The 15,606-nt window shown below is 39.8% G+C and overlaps 1 protein-coding gene across 2 annotated transcripts; it reads right to left on the reverse strand.

Annotated features, from left to right (window-relative positions):
• Positions 1-46: 46 nt before the first annotated feature.
• On the reverse strand, positions 47-14,619 carry popdc2 (popeye domain cAMP effector 2). Of its 2 annotated transcripts, none has more exons than XM_082509533.1 (4): positions 13,607-14,619; positions 10,179-10,287; positions 7,738-8,182; positions 47-2,092 (listed from the first exon to the last, which is right to left on the reverse strand). In XM_082509533.1, the coding sequence occupies exons 1-4, from the start codon at positions 14,098-14,100 to the stop codon at positions 2,016-2,018; spliced, it is 1,125 nt and encodes a 374-aa protein (XP_082365659.1). In that variant the 5' UTR covers positions 14,101-14,619; the 3' UTR covers positions 47-2,015. The 2 variants fall into 2 exon arrangements, with proteins under 2 accessions (XP_082365659.1, XP_082365658.1); XM_082509532.1 differs by having other exon boundaries at positions 7,597-8,182.
• Between the last annotated feature and the right edge of the window lie 987 nt (positions 14,620-15,606).

A 15,606-nucleotide genomic window follows, 5' to 3' on the forward strand; every position in this document is an offset into this window, starting at 1 on the left:
GTCTCATCACTCGTCTTTTGAATTCAATAACACACAAATACCGTGATTCACATTATGCCTGTGTATTAAACACACCAATGTTTAAAAACATTTTTAAAAAATCAGGCTTCTAATATATATCCACCAGAGAGCATGTAAAAGGATGAATTTGGTAATCTGATCACTAATCTAAACATGACACATCAAAACATTGCAGTGAAATGGTAGAAGACAACAGAACCAGTTGGCAGGTAAAATGTTCCAGACAGGTCTGAAAAGATCAAGGATACAAAGCCAAATGCTTTCCAGAGCTTGAAGGAAGATTTGATTGTAATGTACATCTGCCAATGTTAAGCTGTTTCATAACTTAAATCATGTATTGTCAAAGCTATTTAAAATCAGACCCAGAAAATGTGCAGCAACCCTCCTACATTACATCAACATTCATTAAAATAATTATTATTTATTTGTGAAGCAAATTTCCAAAGTGAAATGTAACATTAAATCACGTGAAAATCAAACCTGAATAAAAAACAGTTCCAATCTGAAATGTAAGCAAATTTAGTCACATAATATGAAATGACATTTTAGACATTAAATGTGCTGGTAGGTAACAAAGTGAAGGCTGCCTGTCCTCAGTTCTACAGTGCCAATCAATATGATAGTGTAAATATGATTTTATTTGGGGCCTAATTCATAGATGAGGACATGTTGATAAAATATCAGCAAGATAGCATGTCTGCTGGAGAGATCTTTCTCTGAGTCTTTTAATTTGTTAAACATGTGATTTTATAGTCTATTGTATTTAAAATGTTAAAGGCAGATTTCAGACTCGTGGTAGAGAGGCCATGAAAGATCAGATACACTGCAACTGAAGAAAACACCAGCAAATGGAAAAATGTAGCAAAAGCACAAAAGAACACAATGGAAGCGCTAATTAGCATTAGCAAAACAGAAAAAAATAAAGTGGAAAAACACTGCAAAAGCTTACCAAAACAACAACAAAAAATACCCTCACAAAATACTGTTTTTTGGAAGACATTAAAGTGACAGAATAGCTGCAAAAGTGCCAAGCTAACAGTCAACGGCTAATAGCAAACATGTCGCTACAGTATTACATGAATCATGCAATTAAAACACACATTACCTGGATCATTTTCTCCCTCACAACAGAAATAAGTTTTTGTTTGCTGAAGAGATTTACCACTGAAACATTTTTCAATGGGGTCAGTAACATCGCAAGCAAAATAATACGAGAAGGCCCAAATTGAGATTCACTAGCTTAGCTATAATTGCATTACATGCTAATTAGCATAAAAATATTAATTGTGAAGCATAATTTTGGCTGTTTCACACACACAATTGACCATGTGCACCGTGTACTGTGGCCGTAGGATCACTGCAAAATTCTACAACAAAATAACCGGCGCACACTGAACCTGACTTCTGCTACTATGGCTAGTAGCAAACATGTATCTACAGTACTGTATGAAGCATGCGATTAAAACACATTACCTTCCAACTTTTCTCCCTCACAACACAAATAAATTTTCCGCTTCTTTTAAACGAGTCTCAGTGCAATCCTTCATGTTTAGGTTTCTGTCACTTTCACAAATTATTGTCTCCCAAAAAACACTTATGTTGTGAGATTTTGTTTTTTTCTACTTTAATATCTGTTGAGTTTTATTCACTTCCTTCATGTTTTATTCAACTTCTGTGTTTTGTTTTGGCTTTTTGCAGCATTTTTGTGCTTGCCAGTGTTGTCTTAGGTTGTAGGTCATTTACGCTCTCAGGGTCACTGTATTTTGGGATAGCATGGCCTAAAGGCCTAAAGACTAAATGGTAACAAGGAAAATGTTAACACTCCTAAATAATATGTCAAACTGTTAAAAGATGTCAGTAAGGTTTGTTGTATGACTTAAATTTTAATTCAAATAGTTAAATGTTAAGAATTTATATTCTTCATACTCTGGACTGAAGAACAGGAACAGAGAAAGAGGAGGAGATGGTATAGTAGTGTTTCCAGGAGAGACGTCTCACAGTTTAGGGGTTTCAGTGGGAGCCAGCGGCGCTCTGACCCTCTGGAATCGAGGTGGTAGATTCCCATCACCTCCTGCAAAGCCAACATCAAAGCTTAAATTTAGTTCCATTAAGTTAAGATGGATGCGATCTTGCAGCAAACTCGTGTCCACACCAATTTCCTAATTGCATTACAGATGACGAAAACATGTTGCGCTCCTATAAAGTGAAACAGTAATAAGTAGCAAACTAGAGATACTCTTGTAACAGGATCACACGTGGCATGATGTTCTTGGATACCAACTGGCTGCTGAGAGAAGTTTAAGGGATGTCTGCCAAAAAAGCCTTACTAGTAGACAGAGTGCATTTGGTTGTAGTGGATCCCTTGACAAGCACTAGATTTTTGCAGCAGTGTTGTTTCCTTGGTGAAACTAAATGTTGGTCTTATTTCTATTTTAGACGTGGTTGGCTTTTTTTTTTCTCAGTTAATTTGTGGTTAGATTTAGGCACCAAAACCACTAGGGCCTTTTCATGATGTTAACCAGCTGTTAGGAAGCTTTTCTGTCATAAAACTCTAAAGGCAATAACACCCACCAATTGTCACCTTTGGCCTTCGTTTTGATGTAAGCCACACAGATGTAACAGTTCTTGCACAGATGAGATGAAATCTGTCTCAGTGTGTGCCAAAATACTCAAAGCTACCTTTGTAGTTCCTTGTATAGTGTCCTCAGGAAACACTCATTTAAACTGGAGTTTTACTGATAGTCAGCAGTTTGTTACTTGTAGGATATGAGAACATATTTCTAAGTTTAACTTCGTCCAGACAAGGTGGGCACCTCTGTGCTGGGTCCTGGCCATGATTTATTTATTTTGTTAAATGCAGCCGGTGCAGTTTTTCAAGGATTATCAAGGATGACACATTCATTGAAGTAACCCCCCCCCCCCCCCCCCCTTCTTTTTATAGGTTCAACAGCTTCCTTGTCACTGACTCTTACCCGCCTCCAATTTATATTTTAAATTTTCTCATTAATTGCAAGAAAAATTGTCAATATTTGATTGCCCCAAGTATTTCTTTTCTGTGATACCCAAGGATGTCCAATCTAGCGCTACAGTTTTGCAGTACAAAGAGACACTGTGGCACTAAGTCAGGGGCGGGGAACTCCAGGCCTCAAGGGCCGGTGTCCTGCAGGTTTTAGATGTGTCCTTGATCCAACACAGCTGATCTAAATGGCTAAATTACTTCGAGAAGCCTGGTAATGAACTAATCATGTGACCCAGGGTGAGATCTGAAACCTGCAGGGACATCGGCCCTTGAGGCCTGGAGTTCCCCAAAACTGCTGCAAGGAGTCACGGGTGAAAATAATACCAGAAGAACCAAACTGAGATTCCCTAGGTTGGTCATAATTTCATTAAATGCTAATTAACTTAACTATATAGAATTGACTATGTGCACCCTATGGTCACTGCACTAGCTGCCTTGATGCCCTTATCATGTAGGTTATAAAACAAAATAATGGGCATGCATTAAACCTTTCCATTTGTCTAGGTTCAAAAGCAGGGCTGGGCAACTCCAGGCCTCAAGGGCCAGTGTCCTGCAGGTTTTAGATCTCACCCTGGGTCAACAGACCTGAATCAAATGATTAGTTCATTACCAGGCCTCTGAAGAACTTCAAGACATATTGAGGAGATAATTTAGCCTTTTGAATCAGCTGTGTTGGATCAAGGGCACATCTAAAACCTGCAGGACACCGGCCCTCGAGGTCTGGAGTTCGAGACCCCTGTTCAAAAGGTTGTTGACCCTTTTCCCTCTTGAATACTTGAGTGGATTTTAGCATTTACACTCTCAAGAAACTACTGTGCTTGCCTGTAAATAGCCAGACACTACACGGCAAATATCTGCAGTATACTTGTTCTGTGTTCATATTATTAATGTCATGAATGTGAATGTTGAATGCTGGTCACTGCCTGCTGTGATTCAGAGGAGCAAACGGCTTGTGTTTTTCTTCAGTTCCATTTCAGTTTACGGTTGCTCATCCACTCACACACAGACCCACAGATGCGATGACTATGATACATTTGTGTGCAAGAAGAGGATTTCTTTCCTTGTAGTGTCCTGATTTTTGAAATTTTGTGAGCATATGATTGCTTGTCCAACCCGCTTTGAAGTCATTGACTCCAATCTGAACTGAGAGGTATGCTGCAGCTATGACAGATTTGACCTGCTGCTTCACAGCTGCTGTGCAACCCAAGCCTGACACTGACTCCACTGTCCAGCTGTGAAACGTGATCCTCCACCTGTGATTGGGCAGGGCAGACAGAGATGGAGGGGAGGGGTGAACAGATAAGCAGACAGAAAGCCAAAGGGTGGGGACACTGGATTAATAGCATGGCACGGAATTTTCTGAACATCCCCTAAATTTACAAGCTCTAATCCTCGTCAGATAAGGACACAGCTGGTGCCTGCCCAACCTCAACAAAGCCTCATCATCATGTAATGAGACAGATGAGAAAGTAAAGAAACAATTCCCCACAGACACACACACACACGGAAAATACACCCACACACAAGGCCCGATCGACTGTCTACAACCACAGTGGGCCCACTCTATGTTCATTTGTTAAAGTGTTTTCACTATTTACAGAGAACAAGTTTAACTCTGCTAACTGTGCCAGACATAACTAAGCATGTGAGCTGTGTGGCCAAAGCACACTAATGCATAGCAGCTGGCAGGGAGGGAGTTCTGATTTTAAAGCATGGGAGGAGGCCAGCAGAAAAGAATTCCAGCCACCATTTAATGGCAATCTACCATGAGCATGAACTAGTTAGAAAGTTTTTAACAAAAAAAATACAAGTGCAATGATTAGTCAGATTTATTGTATATGTTGAATACTTTTAAATGCAAAAGAATTCCTCTCAAGATAAATGAAATAAGGGGAAAAGAGTCAACTTTAGAGCAAAATGACCTTTTAAATCACCTGTTTCGCTAGTGCTGGATGATGTGATGGTGCATTGAACAAATGTTGGCTAAATTAAGCGATCCAAACTATTAACTGTGTGCTAGCTGTAATTTAATTTTTTTTTCTAATTGATAAGCCTTCAATTTGACCTAATCTTAGCACATTTGCTAATAATGCACATGTATCTATTTAATAATAGAAAAACGTGTCCAGTTGTCAAGGAATTACAGACCTTTGATTTGATTTTTTATGTTTAAGTAGAAACACCTTCACTTGAATTTCCAAGCTCCTGTTTCTGAGGTCAAAAAATGAACTTTGAACCTCATAAATGTGATTTTCTTTTTAGGATATTCTTAGGTCATATATACACACATACTTTTCACATATGTACTTTAACACAAAAGAATACATATGTAATACAAAGTCATATATGTATAACTTTACATGTAAAACTTTTATGCACTTTCAAAGTAAAAGTATTTATTATTCCCTTCCCTTCAGTGTGTTAATAATATAATTATATATAATTAATATATAATATATAATTATTAACAATAATATTATAATTTATTGTTATTAATCCATGAACATCTAGGCAGAATATTGGATGGCTGAGACTTGTCAGATTTTATATAATTAACCTTTGAATGTGTTTTTGGGTCATTTGAGCTGTTGATCTGTCGTAATGTAAATAAGGTAAAATTAAAACCACACTAATTCTTGTTAAATGCAGTGAAAATGGAAATACTTAAAATGAATGTACAACCAAAACAAACACTCAAATGGACTCATATTTTTATTCTGAGACTCTACTAGAGTAGATTTTCCTTGTTTACACATCAAAATAATTCATATTTATAGTTGTGGTCAGAAGTTTACATACACTCAACATGGGCTTGATGTCGAGGCAGATGTGAACTGTTATTTTTCCAGGGTAGAATAGCTCTTTAATGTCTTTACAAAACAAGAATTGGATGGATTGTTTTTTGTTTTTTCTCTAATCAACACATGGTTAAAAGTATACATGCACCGTTTACTAATGTTTGGTTAAAGTTTAATCTCAACCAGATGCTTTTGGTAGCCATCAATAAGCTTCTCACATATAACTATGTGGATATGTGACCACTCTTCTTGTCAGACTTGGTAGAGTTCATTGAAATTGGTTGGTGTCTTGGCACAGACCCAGTTTTTAAGTGTATTCAACAAATTTCAAAAGTTGAGGTCAAGGCTTTGGGAAAGCCATTCCAGAAACTTAATGGAGCAATTTCTAAACAACTGCAGATTCCAGGATCATCAGTTCAAAGAACAGTACCAAAGTACAAGCTGTTCCCCTTTTTCAAGTTACAGAGCACTTTGAGTGCTCAAGTGAAAGTGGAAGCAATATATAAGAACCAGACCATTTATTCAATGTGTCATCATGTTGCCAAGCTCTGGAAGTAAACTGCAAACTGTTAACCAACTTCCTCTCATCTCAGGGTCAGGGTCATGACCAAAAAGAAGCCTTGCTCCAAAATGAGCTTGACTGAAATTTGCAGCTTCTCACATAAACAAGCCAAAGTTTTTTGTTCAGACGAGACAAAGATTAAACTATTTTTCCACAATGATGAGGTATGTTTACAGGAGTCGCAAGGTTTTCAGACCTAAAGACACTTTACCAACTGTCAACCAAGATGGTTGGACCATCATGTGAAATAATAAACAAGGAAGAGTATCTCCAGATTCTTCAACTTCAACTTGGAAGGGATAAATCAGGCTAACATTAAGATTCTGGAATGGATTTCAACCTCAACCTCATGCTTAATGGTCAGATCCATGCCAGGATATTAAGCAATTTAAAATCAGCCAGAAAGGTGGTCAAATACCCAACCAGAACTGTGCCAGAAGCTTGTCAATGGGTTGTATGTATCCAAAATTCAAAGTTGTGCACCCAATTCTTGTTTTTGATTGTCATTAAAGACGTGTGCTGTACAATCATTCCACTCTGGAAAAAAAAAATCAAGCCCAAAATTACCATGCCCATGATGCCTGGATATAAACTTTAGAATTGAGTTCAGTTTTATTTTTATATGGAACCAAATCACAACAGCAGTCATCTCAAGGTGCTTTATCTTGAAAGGTAAAGACCCTACAAAAATCCAAACACATCTGTATCCTTGTATCTTTCACTGGGCCTTTGTGCAGCCCCTCAGTTCATCCACGCTCTGAAACAAGTTGTTTTAGTGCCTGACTGGCTACTCCTCACAAACAGAAGGTTTAAACAGCACATGGGTGGGACTACGATAACCATATTATGAATATGTTCTCTCTTTGACATCATAAAGATCCACGATGGGTAAAACTTCTTGCCCTCAACTTTTGACTCACAAGGATTACTTGATGACTTTCTCATTTGAGACTTGTTTAATAAGAGCATCCGCCATCTACCAACATATATATGACAAAAATGAGGAGTAAGAGTAATAGGTCCACTAATGTTGAATAAAATAATGATTATATTAATTATCATATCAGTCATTATCATTATAATGATTAATATGATTATATTGCAACACAAAGCCGGGTTAGTAACAAATGTGTACCACAAGCCTTCCATGCACACACACCACCCCATGCAACCCTTCGCCCAGGTGCGGTACTTACATGTAGCTTAAGTGGTGCCCCCGTGTGTTAGCTCCAGCACCCTCCCTCTCTACCTCAAATATTCCCTCTCACTGCCATAATCCGTTAAGGAGCCCGCCACATCAGCAAAGTCCTCCAGGACTAGGCTGGTGGAGTCCTCACCAATGGGCAGCTCCGGGTCAGACGCCCAGGAAGGGTGATAAGGGTCATGCAAGGGTTCTTCCACGGCTGTCTTCATTGGTCCCTGAGGTTTGGGCTGGAGAGGCTGAGGTTTAGATCTGTCAGGCATCTGGTAGGTGAGCTCTGGGTCTTGGCACTGCTGTTCAGTTTGTTGCTCCCTGGCAGGGCCTCCATCACTACCGCTGCCACCCTCACTGCCCTGCGAGGCAGGAGCCAGCACGTGGTAGAGGCTTGGCAGGCGGATGTCCAACAACACGCCACTTTTGATGTAGAGCTTGTTGTTGAGGTTGTAGAGCTTTTCAGCAATGTCGTGTCCCAGCATTACAGAGAAGAGACGGGCGATGTAGCGATCCTTTGATATCACCATGTAGAGGCGGCGGCGACGCCATGAGATGTAACGGGAATCTTCCTCTGCTGTCAGGGTCACCTGGGCAGAATGAATGACACACCATACTATCAGTGTATAAAAGAGGCACTTTAGAACATTTGACCACTATTAGCAGCATGGAACAACGTCATTAGAAGCTGGCTCTGGTTTTGCTTGCAAGCACTGGAGCAATAGCCTCACCGACATATTCTCATTCCCAAAGCACCGCATACTGACAAAGCTTCCAGGTAAAATAAATGTAAAGAAAGAAAGAAAGAAAGAAAGAAAGAAAGAAAGAAAGAAAGAAAGAAAGAAAGAAAGAAAGAAAGAAAGAAAAAGTGTAAGTGCCTGAAACCTCGATTCTTTTTAGTGACCATCAGGGGGCGACACCTAGTTGCAAAGAGAGTCCAGTTGCATAGATGTCTGTAAGAAAATGGACGTGTTTCAGATTTGTTTGGTGGCCTGAGAGGTCAAACACACTGCAACCTAAGAAAACACCAGCAAACAGAAAAACGCTACCAAAGCATACAAAACACAAGAGAAGTAATACTGTGGAAACATCTTTGCTATCAGTCGTTTAGTGTTAGCCTGTTCTGTCACTTATGCTGTGATTAATTCATCTTTTTTTATTCAGCTTCCTTTGCATTTGGAGTGTTTTCTATTTGACAACGTTTTCTTCGGTTGCAGTGCGTTTGATCTTTCAGAGTCACCGTAGCTTTGTGACTTCATTTTTTTAGGAGTTAATCGTCTCAGTCAGTTGTTTATTGCAGAACATTTTCTACATTTTAATGTCACATTTAAAGTAGAATAATTAATAGGTACACTTCATTTGTGGCTAACTCATTATTGATAAGTTGGATGTGAGTATTCCTGAGTTCCTCGGTCAGCGCCACCCCGATCTTATGACTTGTGCTTTAAAAGACTAAACAAAATAACAAGCCAATATTTATCAAAGTCTAATGCATAAATCAGAAGTCACACTGACTATCTTATAATAACTACTGCCTGCACAGCAGGTCACTTTGTGAATTATATTGAGTTTATGGACTACTCTGAGCCTGCTAAATGGGTAATTGTGTTAAAATGTCACACTGAGAGTTCCTCACCAAGCTCCTGTATCCGAAGAGCTGCGAATAAGATCTCCCTTGCCACTCTACTTCATTCATTGACAGTTGGGTTTGTAATGTAGCCTTGAAGGTTAAAAAAAAGCTACTAGATGTAATTCGTAAAATATAACTATTTATTACAAGTGCAATTATAATTGTTTTAAAATGATCAGTGTATTTGCTGATACTTTTAAATATAATGGTAAATTAAATATCTTTTGGTTTTAAACTGTTGATCTAATTAAATAATGTCCTCAGGGTGACATTTATTATATTTTACCGTTTTGTAACATTTTAAACACAATAAATAAATCAAAAAACTGCTAATTAAATGATAATGAAAGCAGCCCATACACCTCTGCTTGTATTAGTCCACCTCATCAGATGGCACACCCTCCCTGTCTGAAAGCCCCTTAAAACTAAAGCACCACCCAAACGTCCAACAAGATTTCGAGGCCTTGTTTCTACTTTAACTGAACCAATCAAATGCAACAGGATATGTTTCCCTGCTTTTCCCTGTTCAGCTTATCAGTGAGATGCTGAGTGTGATGGATGGCAAAAAACACAACTTGATATCCACTTCTGGTTCCTCATTCAAGCTCATTCAGTGACAGCTTTTCAAGTTGATTTTACTTCCACGCCTGAGATTTACAGAATTAAGCAGAAACTGCATCAGTGTCCTGTATTTGGTTGTTGATCAATGGTCATGACAATTTGGGCAATTAGCATCAAGAAACTGACCTCACAGCCCATTGTTGGTCAGTGATGCTAGTGTTGGTCATTATGCAAATGTACAGCTGGGGAAACCTGCAGTCAGATGAGACTGAAGAAGTCACTTGGATGAATGACGAAACGTTTCACCCGCTAAAAAATGCCAAGTCCAGGTGAACAGAATCAGATTTTTGGGATTTCCTTACCTGGATGATTGAGCATGCATAAAGACACTGTACCTGGAACTTTCCCTCCTCGTTTGGTCTAAGAGACTCCCACTCGGGAGAGTCGAGGAACTGGTGTCGGTGGATGTAATGCAGAAACTGGCCCTCCAAAGACACGTTGATCCTGAGACAGAGAGCAACAGATACAAGGTTAAAAAGGGAAACGGGATTAAGAAGTGATAATGACAGCAGAGAGAGTTGGAGGTCACAGCAGGTCTAAGACGCTGGAGGTGGATATGGGCAGAAATACCTGCCGCAGACAAGCTACCGGACTTTAGTGGACAGAGGTTAAGTATGTTATTACTAATCAAATGAAGTAAGTTTTCAAATAGGTTGAGAAACGGGACCTATTACTTAGAATTAGCAGCTCTAATAAACAATCGTGTGCAGGGATTTTTTGTCCTGAGGTTTCTTGCAAAAGATTTTAATTCAAGTCATTCCCACATGTGCTGCGGCACCACTACTACTTTGTTTGTTTGTTTGTTTTAAATTAACACATGATTCTTTCATTTCAAGGACCAATTATTTCTCTATGCACGACAACTTTATTGTGTTTTGTTCTTCATTCACTGCAGGCTGAACGTGTTCATATCAATGATGGGACTATCGTGTATATTCGGTCATCTGACTAAATCTAAAGTCAAATCTGAAGTCACTACAACCTGATGAGGGCAAGCTAAGGCAAGCCCAGATTACAAAGACATTTGTATTGGAAAAAGCTGTATCACTGTTATTATGTTAATGGTTTTCTCTCTAGAGCCTATTACTGTGTGCTAAAACTGCTAGAAGCATTTATTTAGACACTTCAAAACAATAGGTGTTAATTGCAAGCTATTTTCCAGAGTGTTGTTGCATTAATTACCCTCAAGGCACAACCAAAGGTATTTCAATTGGGGAATCCCATTTTAAAAGTGTCAGTGCACTGCTGGCACTTTGGCATATGTACTATATGGTCCAGATTTTGTGGACACAGGCTTACTCCAGAGTTCTGTTTCCCCGATTTGATTAACTGTTGTTCCTGAAGGGGAGCAAATACATAAAACCAGGTTCCTACAACTTGCTAAACCTTTCCAAATCTTCCCAAAAGATGCAGATTTATGTCCACTGTTTTTAAATGAGAGGTCACATATGTATTTGGCTGTGGAATACAACCATATCAAGCATCTGGCTTTGAAAATTACTCATGAATTGCACAGAAAAGAAAGGCTTTCCAACACAACAGTAATAATACGTGTTTCTGGCAAATCAGAAGATGCAGATGAATAGAAAAATAAAACGTAAATCTTTGCCAAGAATTCACAGCGTAAGAAAGGAAACGTTTAGCTCATTTGCTCGTAGTTCCAAATTTGGCTTGTAAACTCAGAGCTGTCAGCACCGTGGCCAACATTTAATTTAAGGTAAGAGGAGCAGTCAGTGTCACTCTCCTGTCGGGAGCACAAAGATATGATTTAACCAGCTGGCAGTGAGCAGGGGGACGACACACCAGTGAGTCACAGACAAAAATACTCTGTTTACAACATTTCTCTTGTGTAGCTTCCAGGACTGTGAGATCTAATGCAGCTCTGCTTTGAGGATGTTTGGAGGAAGAGGACAGAGTTCCTTTGACGGTTATGTACTGCCAACAGTCTCAGAGTCATTAATTAAGTTTACTTTTAAATATTTATGTGATGTTATGGAGGGAGGGGGGGGGGGTTCCCAGTATTGGAAAAATGTAAGCCTGCGGTATAAATTGACATTCTTTAAGCACCTTCTGCTTCATTTATTCGGTCTGTTACAGCACTCTTATTAACTTTGCCTACTAAAGTGACTTTATTATCTCAACACTCTGTGGCAGTATGTGGACAGAATGTCTGCACAACAATGCAAAGCACTCAGAGATTGTGTCTGCATGCATTTGAGTTTCTACATCGAAAATAAAGAATACTACAGCATCTTTGCAACTGTTAGCCTGCATGTGCATATAGGCCCAATAATAAAGGTGCAAAGTTTTTGTTTTTAACATCACTGTTGGTTAGGGTGCTCTGTGTTTTTAATTAACAGACAAAACTACTGTATTGTTTTATTATCATTGCCCTCATTTTCATCATTTTTTACTAACCAGCGAGGACATTTAAGCAGATAAATTCCAAATTAAAAAAACAGAGAAAAAGGAGAAGAAATCAGAGCTTGAAAAATAGTGAAAATTGAATTCTAATGAATGTTATTGTTGTTCCATGCCAAGTGGCTCTGTAACTGGGCAAAGGCTCGGTCACACTGGATTAAAAATAGAACAGCAACCTCAATGCAACTGGAAATTGGTAGCTGCCCTTTGATTACACTAAAGAGACTGATTGCAAGTAGTTGCACAGACCAAATGGTCAACCACTTTTGATTGCAAGGTGAATGGACAGGTCACCTGGTGGAAGGCAACCTGTCTCAACACAGCTACAGTCCAGCTCTGACTGACTGCAGTCACTCAGATTCATTAGAGAAGGTTTGCAAATCGTTGCCTTCTAATTTATAAATGCAGACAAACTGCCAACAGTTTGCAATTAGTCTGAGTCAGCTTGCACCAGTAATGTTTTAAATACTGTAGAAAGGCTGAATCAACTGGTTGCCAACTGGTTATATTGCAATTATGTTCCAATATATTGCAAAAAGACCACTGAGACCCTGTATCATTTTGGGATTTTTGCTGATTCTTCATATTTAATCGCCATATTATCACAGAACGACTGCCCAATTGCCATTTTATTGGTATATTGCTTGATTTGCAACTGGTTTCAGCTAAATGCAGGTGGCCACCATCTTTAGAGAAACCGTTTCAAAGACAATGAGACTGCAAGTTCATTGCACACAGCTATGGCAGTTTTGGTAAGACTCACAGTCTCCAACATGTTCCCTGCATCACCCTCAAAGGTGATACAGATTTGGTGTTTGCAGCTTATTTCTACTTTTAAAAAGAGCTTTACCTACAAGTATTTTTCTTTTATCATGCAGGTGTTTGGGGATTCACAGAACCCTCGATGCGATACAGTAAGATACAATCCGTGATAACAATCACTCTACAACACTACTACAGCTAGCAAAATCGAAGATATGAATACCACCAAAAAAAAGTAAAAGCAGTAGCTATGTGTGTATTCACAACATTTTGAGATAGGTTGTGTTTGTATTTTTATGTATGAATATTACTGTGTCAGTTCTTTTTATTAGCTCTCGGATTAGCTTTTTCCTGCTGATTGCCACTTCATTAGCCTGATTTTTCTGTAAAACGCCTCCACCAGGAGTCATAAAGCAGGGATCTTGGCAACTTAAAGTGGTGCATCACAAGACGATATAATAAAATGTAGTGCTACATGTGTTTTACGGCCACACTTTAGGTGCGTGCCATCTTGGAGATGTGTGTCAAAGTGTAATCGTCTGTGCACACAGACACACAAACACATTGCCCACTCACTCACCTTCCAGAAAGCAGAAAGGAGAGCCGGTCAATGGGGGTCTTTCCCTCCACAGCATAAGTCTCTCCTGCTTTCAGCTCCAGCACCTTGTTCTCAAAAGCCTTTGCAATCTCCTTGAACACCTGGACAGGCACGCCCAGGGGCAGGTAGACCGCCTGGTAGAGGGAGGCCAGCTCCTCACCTCGTATGCCCTCCTGGTGCAGCCGGTAAAGGAGGTGACAGAGCTGAAGCAAGCAGACCAGCAGTAGAAGCAGGTTCCAGGTGAAGACATCCAGGCCGCACACTGTAAGCAATCCCCACAGAAGAAGACACAGGAAACCGGGACAAAGGAAGCCGAAGATGAAGAGGCACCCGTAGGCCCCGCTTCCTCCCATGTAGCCCAGAAACAGGATGGTGTTACCCAACTGGTAGATGGCTCCCTCTGTGTTGTTGCTCCAGCCATCGCAGAGAGGGGGAAAGAGCAGGCTGTCCAGCAGGCTAGAGTTGTCTGCACTCATGTTTAAATCTTTTCGAATAAGTTCTGGAAAGGTTCTTGGTGCACAAAGCAAAGTTTGTTTGTTTTGTGGGTTTGTTTTTTTAAGAAGGGACCAATAAGACTTGTTTTCCACTCAAACTAAGTGCTGTTTCTGTCCTATTACTAGATCATCTGTTTGGATTACAGCTTGATTAAAAATAAACAGCCTGATACTGACCAAAAATGTCAGAGGTAATTGCTTGTTCCCTTGGCGTGCAGCGGCAGAAAATTCTTCACCATGAAGATATTATCACGACTCTATTTGTTGCAGAAACACAGCTGGAATGGGTTTCCTCTGTTTCTTCTCCTCTCATCATGCGTCCCTTCCTCTCTCCTCTGGCTTCTCCCGTCTTTCCCTTCCAAGTTTTCCCGTAGTCTTTCTTGCTGTGCTTTTCTGTCTCTTTTTCTCACCCTCTGGCCTGCACCGTAGAGCCACCAGCTGGAAGAGAAAGGGATAAGGGAGGCGAGGGGGGGAGTCGATAGGGCCCTAGAAGGATAACCATGTTTGGAATTGAAACCCAAGGAGGACAGAGTGGCAGACAGAAAGCAGGCCTGCTACTTAACATAACAGAAAGAGAGACAGAGAGGGGAGAGGGAGGCAGGAAACAGGAGGGAGAAGAGGGACTATAACAAGTAGTATCTCAGAGAGACTCACAAAGTGTCACCCACTTTTTTTTATCTGACAAAGAAGTTCCTCCAGGGGGGTTCAGAGTTTCACACAGGCTTCACTGAGTCCAGTTTGCTCGCAGGAAGTGTGGCTCTGCTGGTGCATATTTAGAGACACTGCAATAAGTAGGATGGCAGCTCAGGTCAGATTTCAGGTATAAACACACACCAACATCGCCTCACATATCCGGCTCTCAGTGTGTGGACAGCTCACAGGGACTAAATATCAGTCTATATGAATATTGCTCAGTGAAAATAAGAATGAATACTATTTTAAAATTAAAACTTTGCAATGGAAATTAATATTAAGAAGTGTTGATTTTCAAGGTACAAGAATACAAAACTCCATATATTCAGCAACAGTGCTTCCAGTTTTTGACTGATTTTTCTTTCTCTCCGTTTGGCTGTTTGTGTCGCTGTTGCCCTGCCAGTTGTCTCTGGTTAACAGGAGGACAGCAATCTGAATCCTAGTGAATAAAAGCAGATGAAAGCTAGTTGGGCTTCTTATGTCTATGATTTCCTTTAGGGTACGGTGAGTGATGAACCAATATATCAGCCAAACATCAATATTGGCAATAAGGAGACACACTGTTTGCAGTACTAAATGATCAGAGATAATGTAATCAAAAAAAGGACTTTAAATTCAGTGCAATAAAAGTTACAGCCAGACGTGCTTTTTCCTCCCGTCAGGGTGGAGAGTGTGTTTTCAGTGCAATTTGTCGGAGAGGTGGATCACGTGCAAAAGAAGAAAGCAATAAATGTAGGCGAATTTCTCAATTGCTTCATTTTTAATTTGAGAAAAAGAGCTTTGGTTTTAGCATTC

The sequence above is a fragment of the Aulonocara stuartgranti genome, assembly GCF_965226115.1.
Source record: "Aulonocara stuartgranti genome assembly, chromosome: 16".
NCBI classification, from domain to species: domain Eukaryota; kingdom Metazoa; phylum Chordata; class Actinopteri; order Cichliformes; family Cichlidae; genus Aulonocara; species Aulonocara stuartgranti.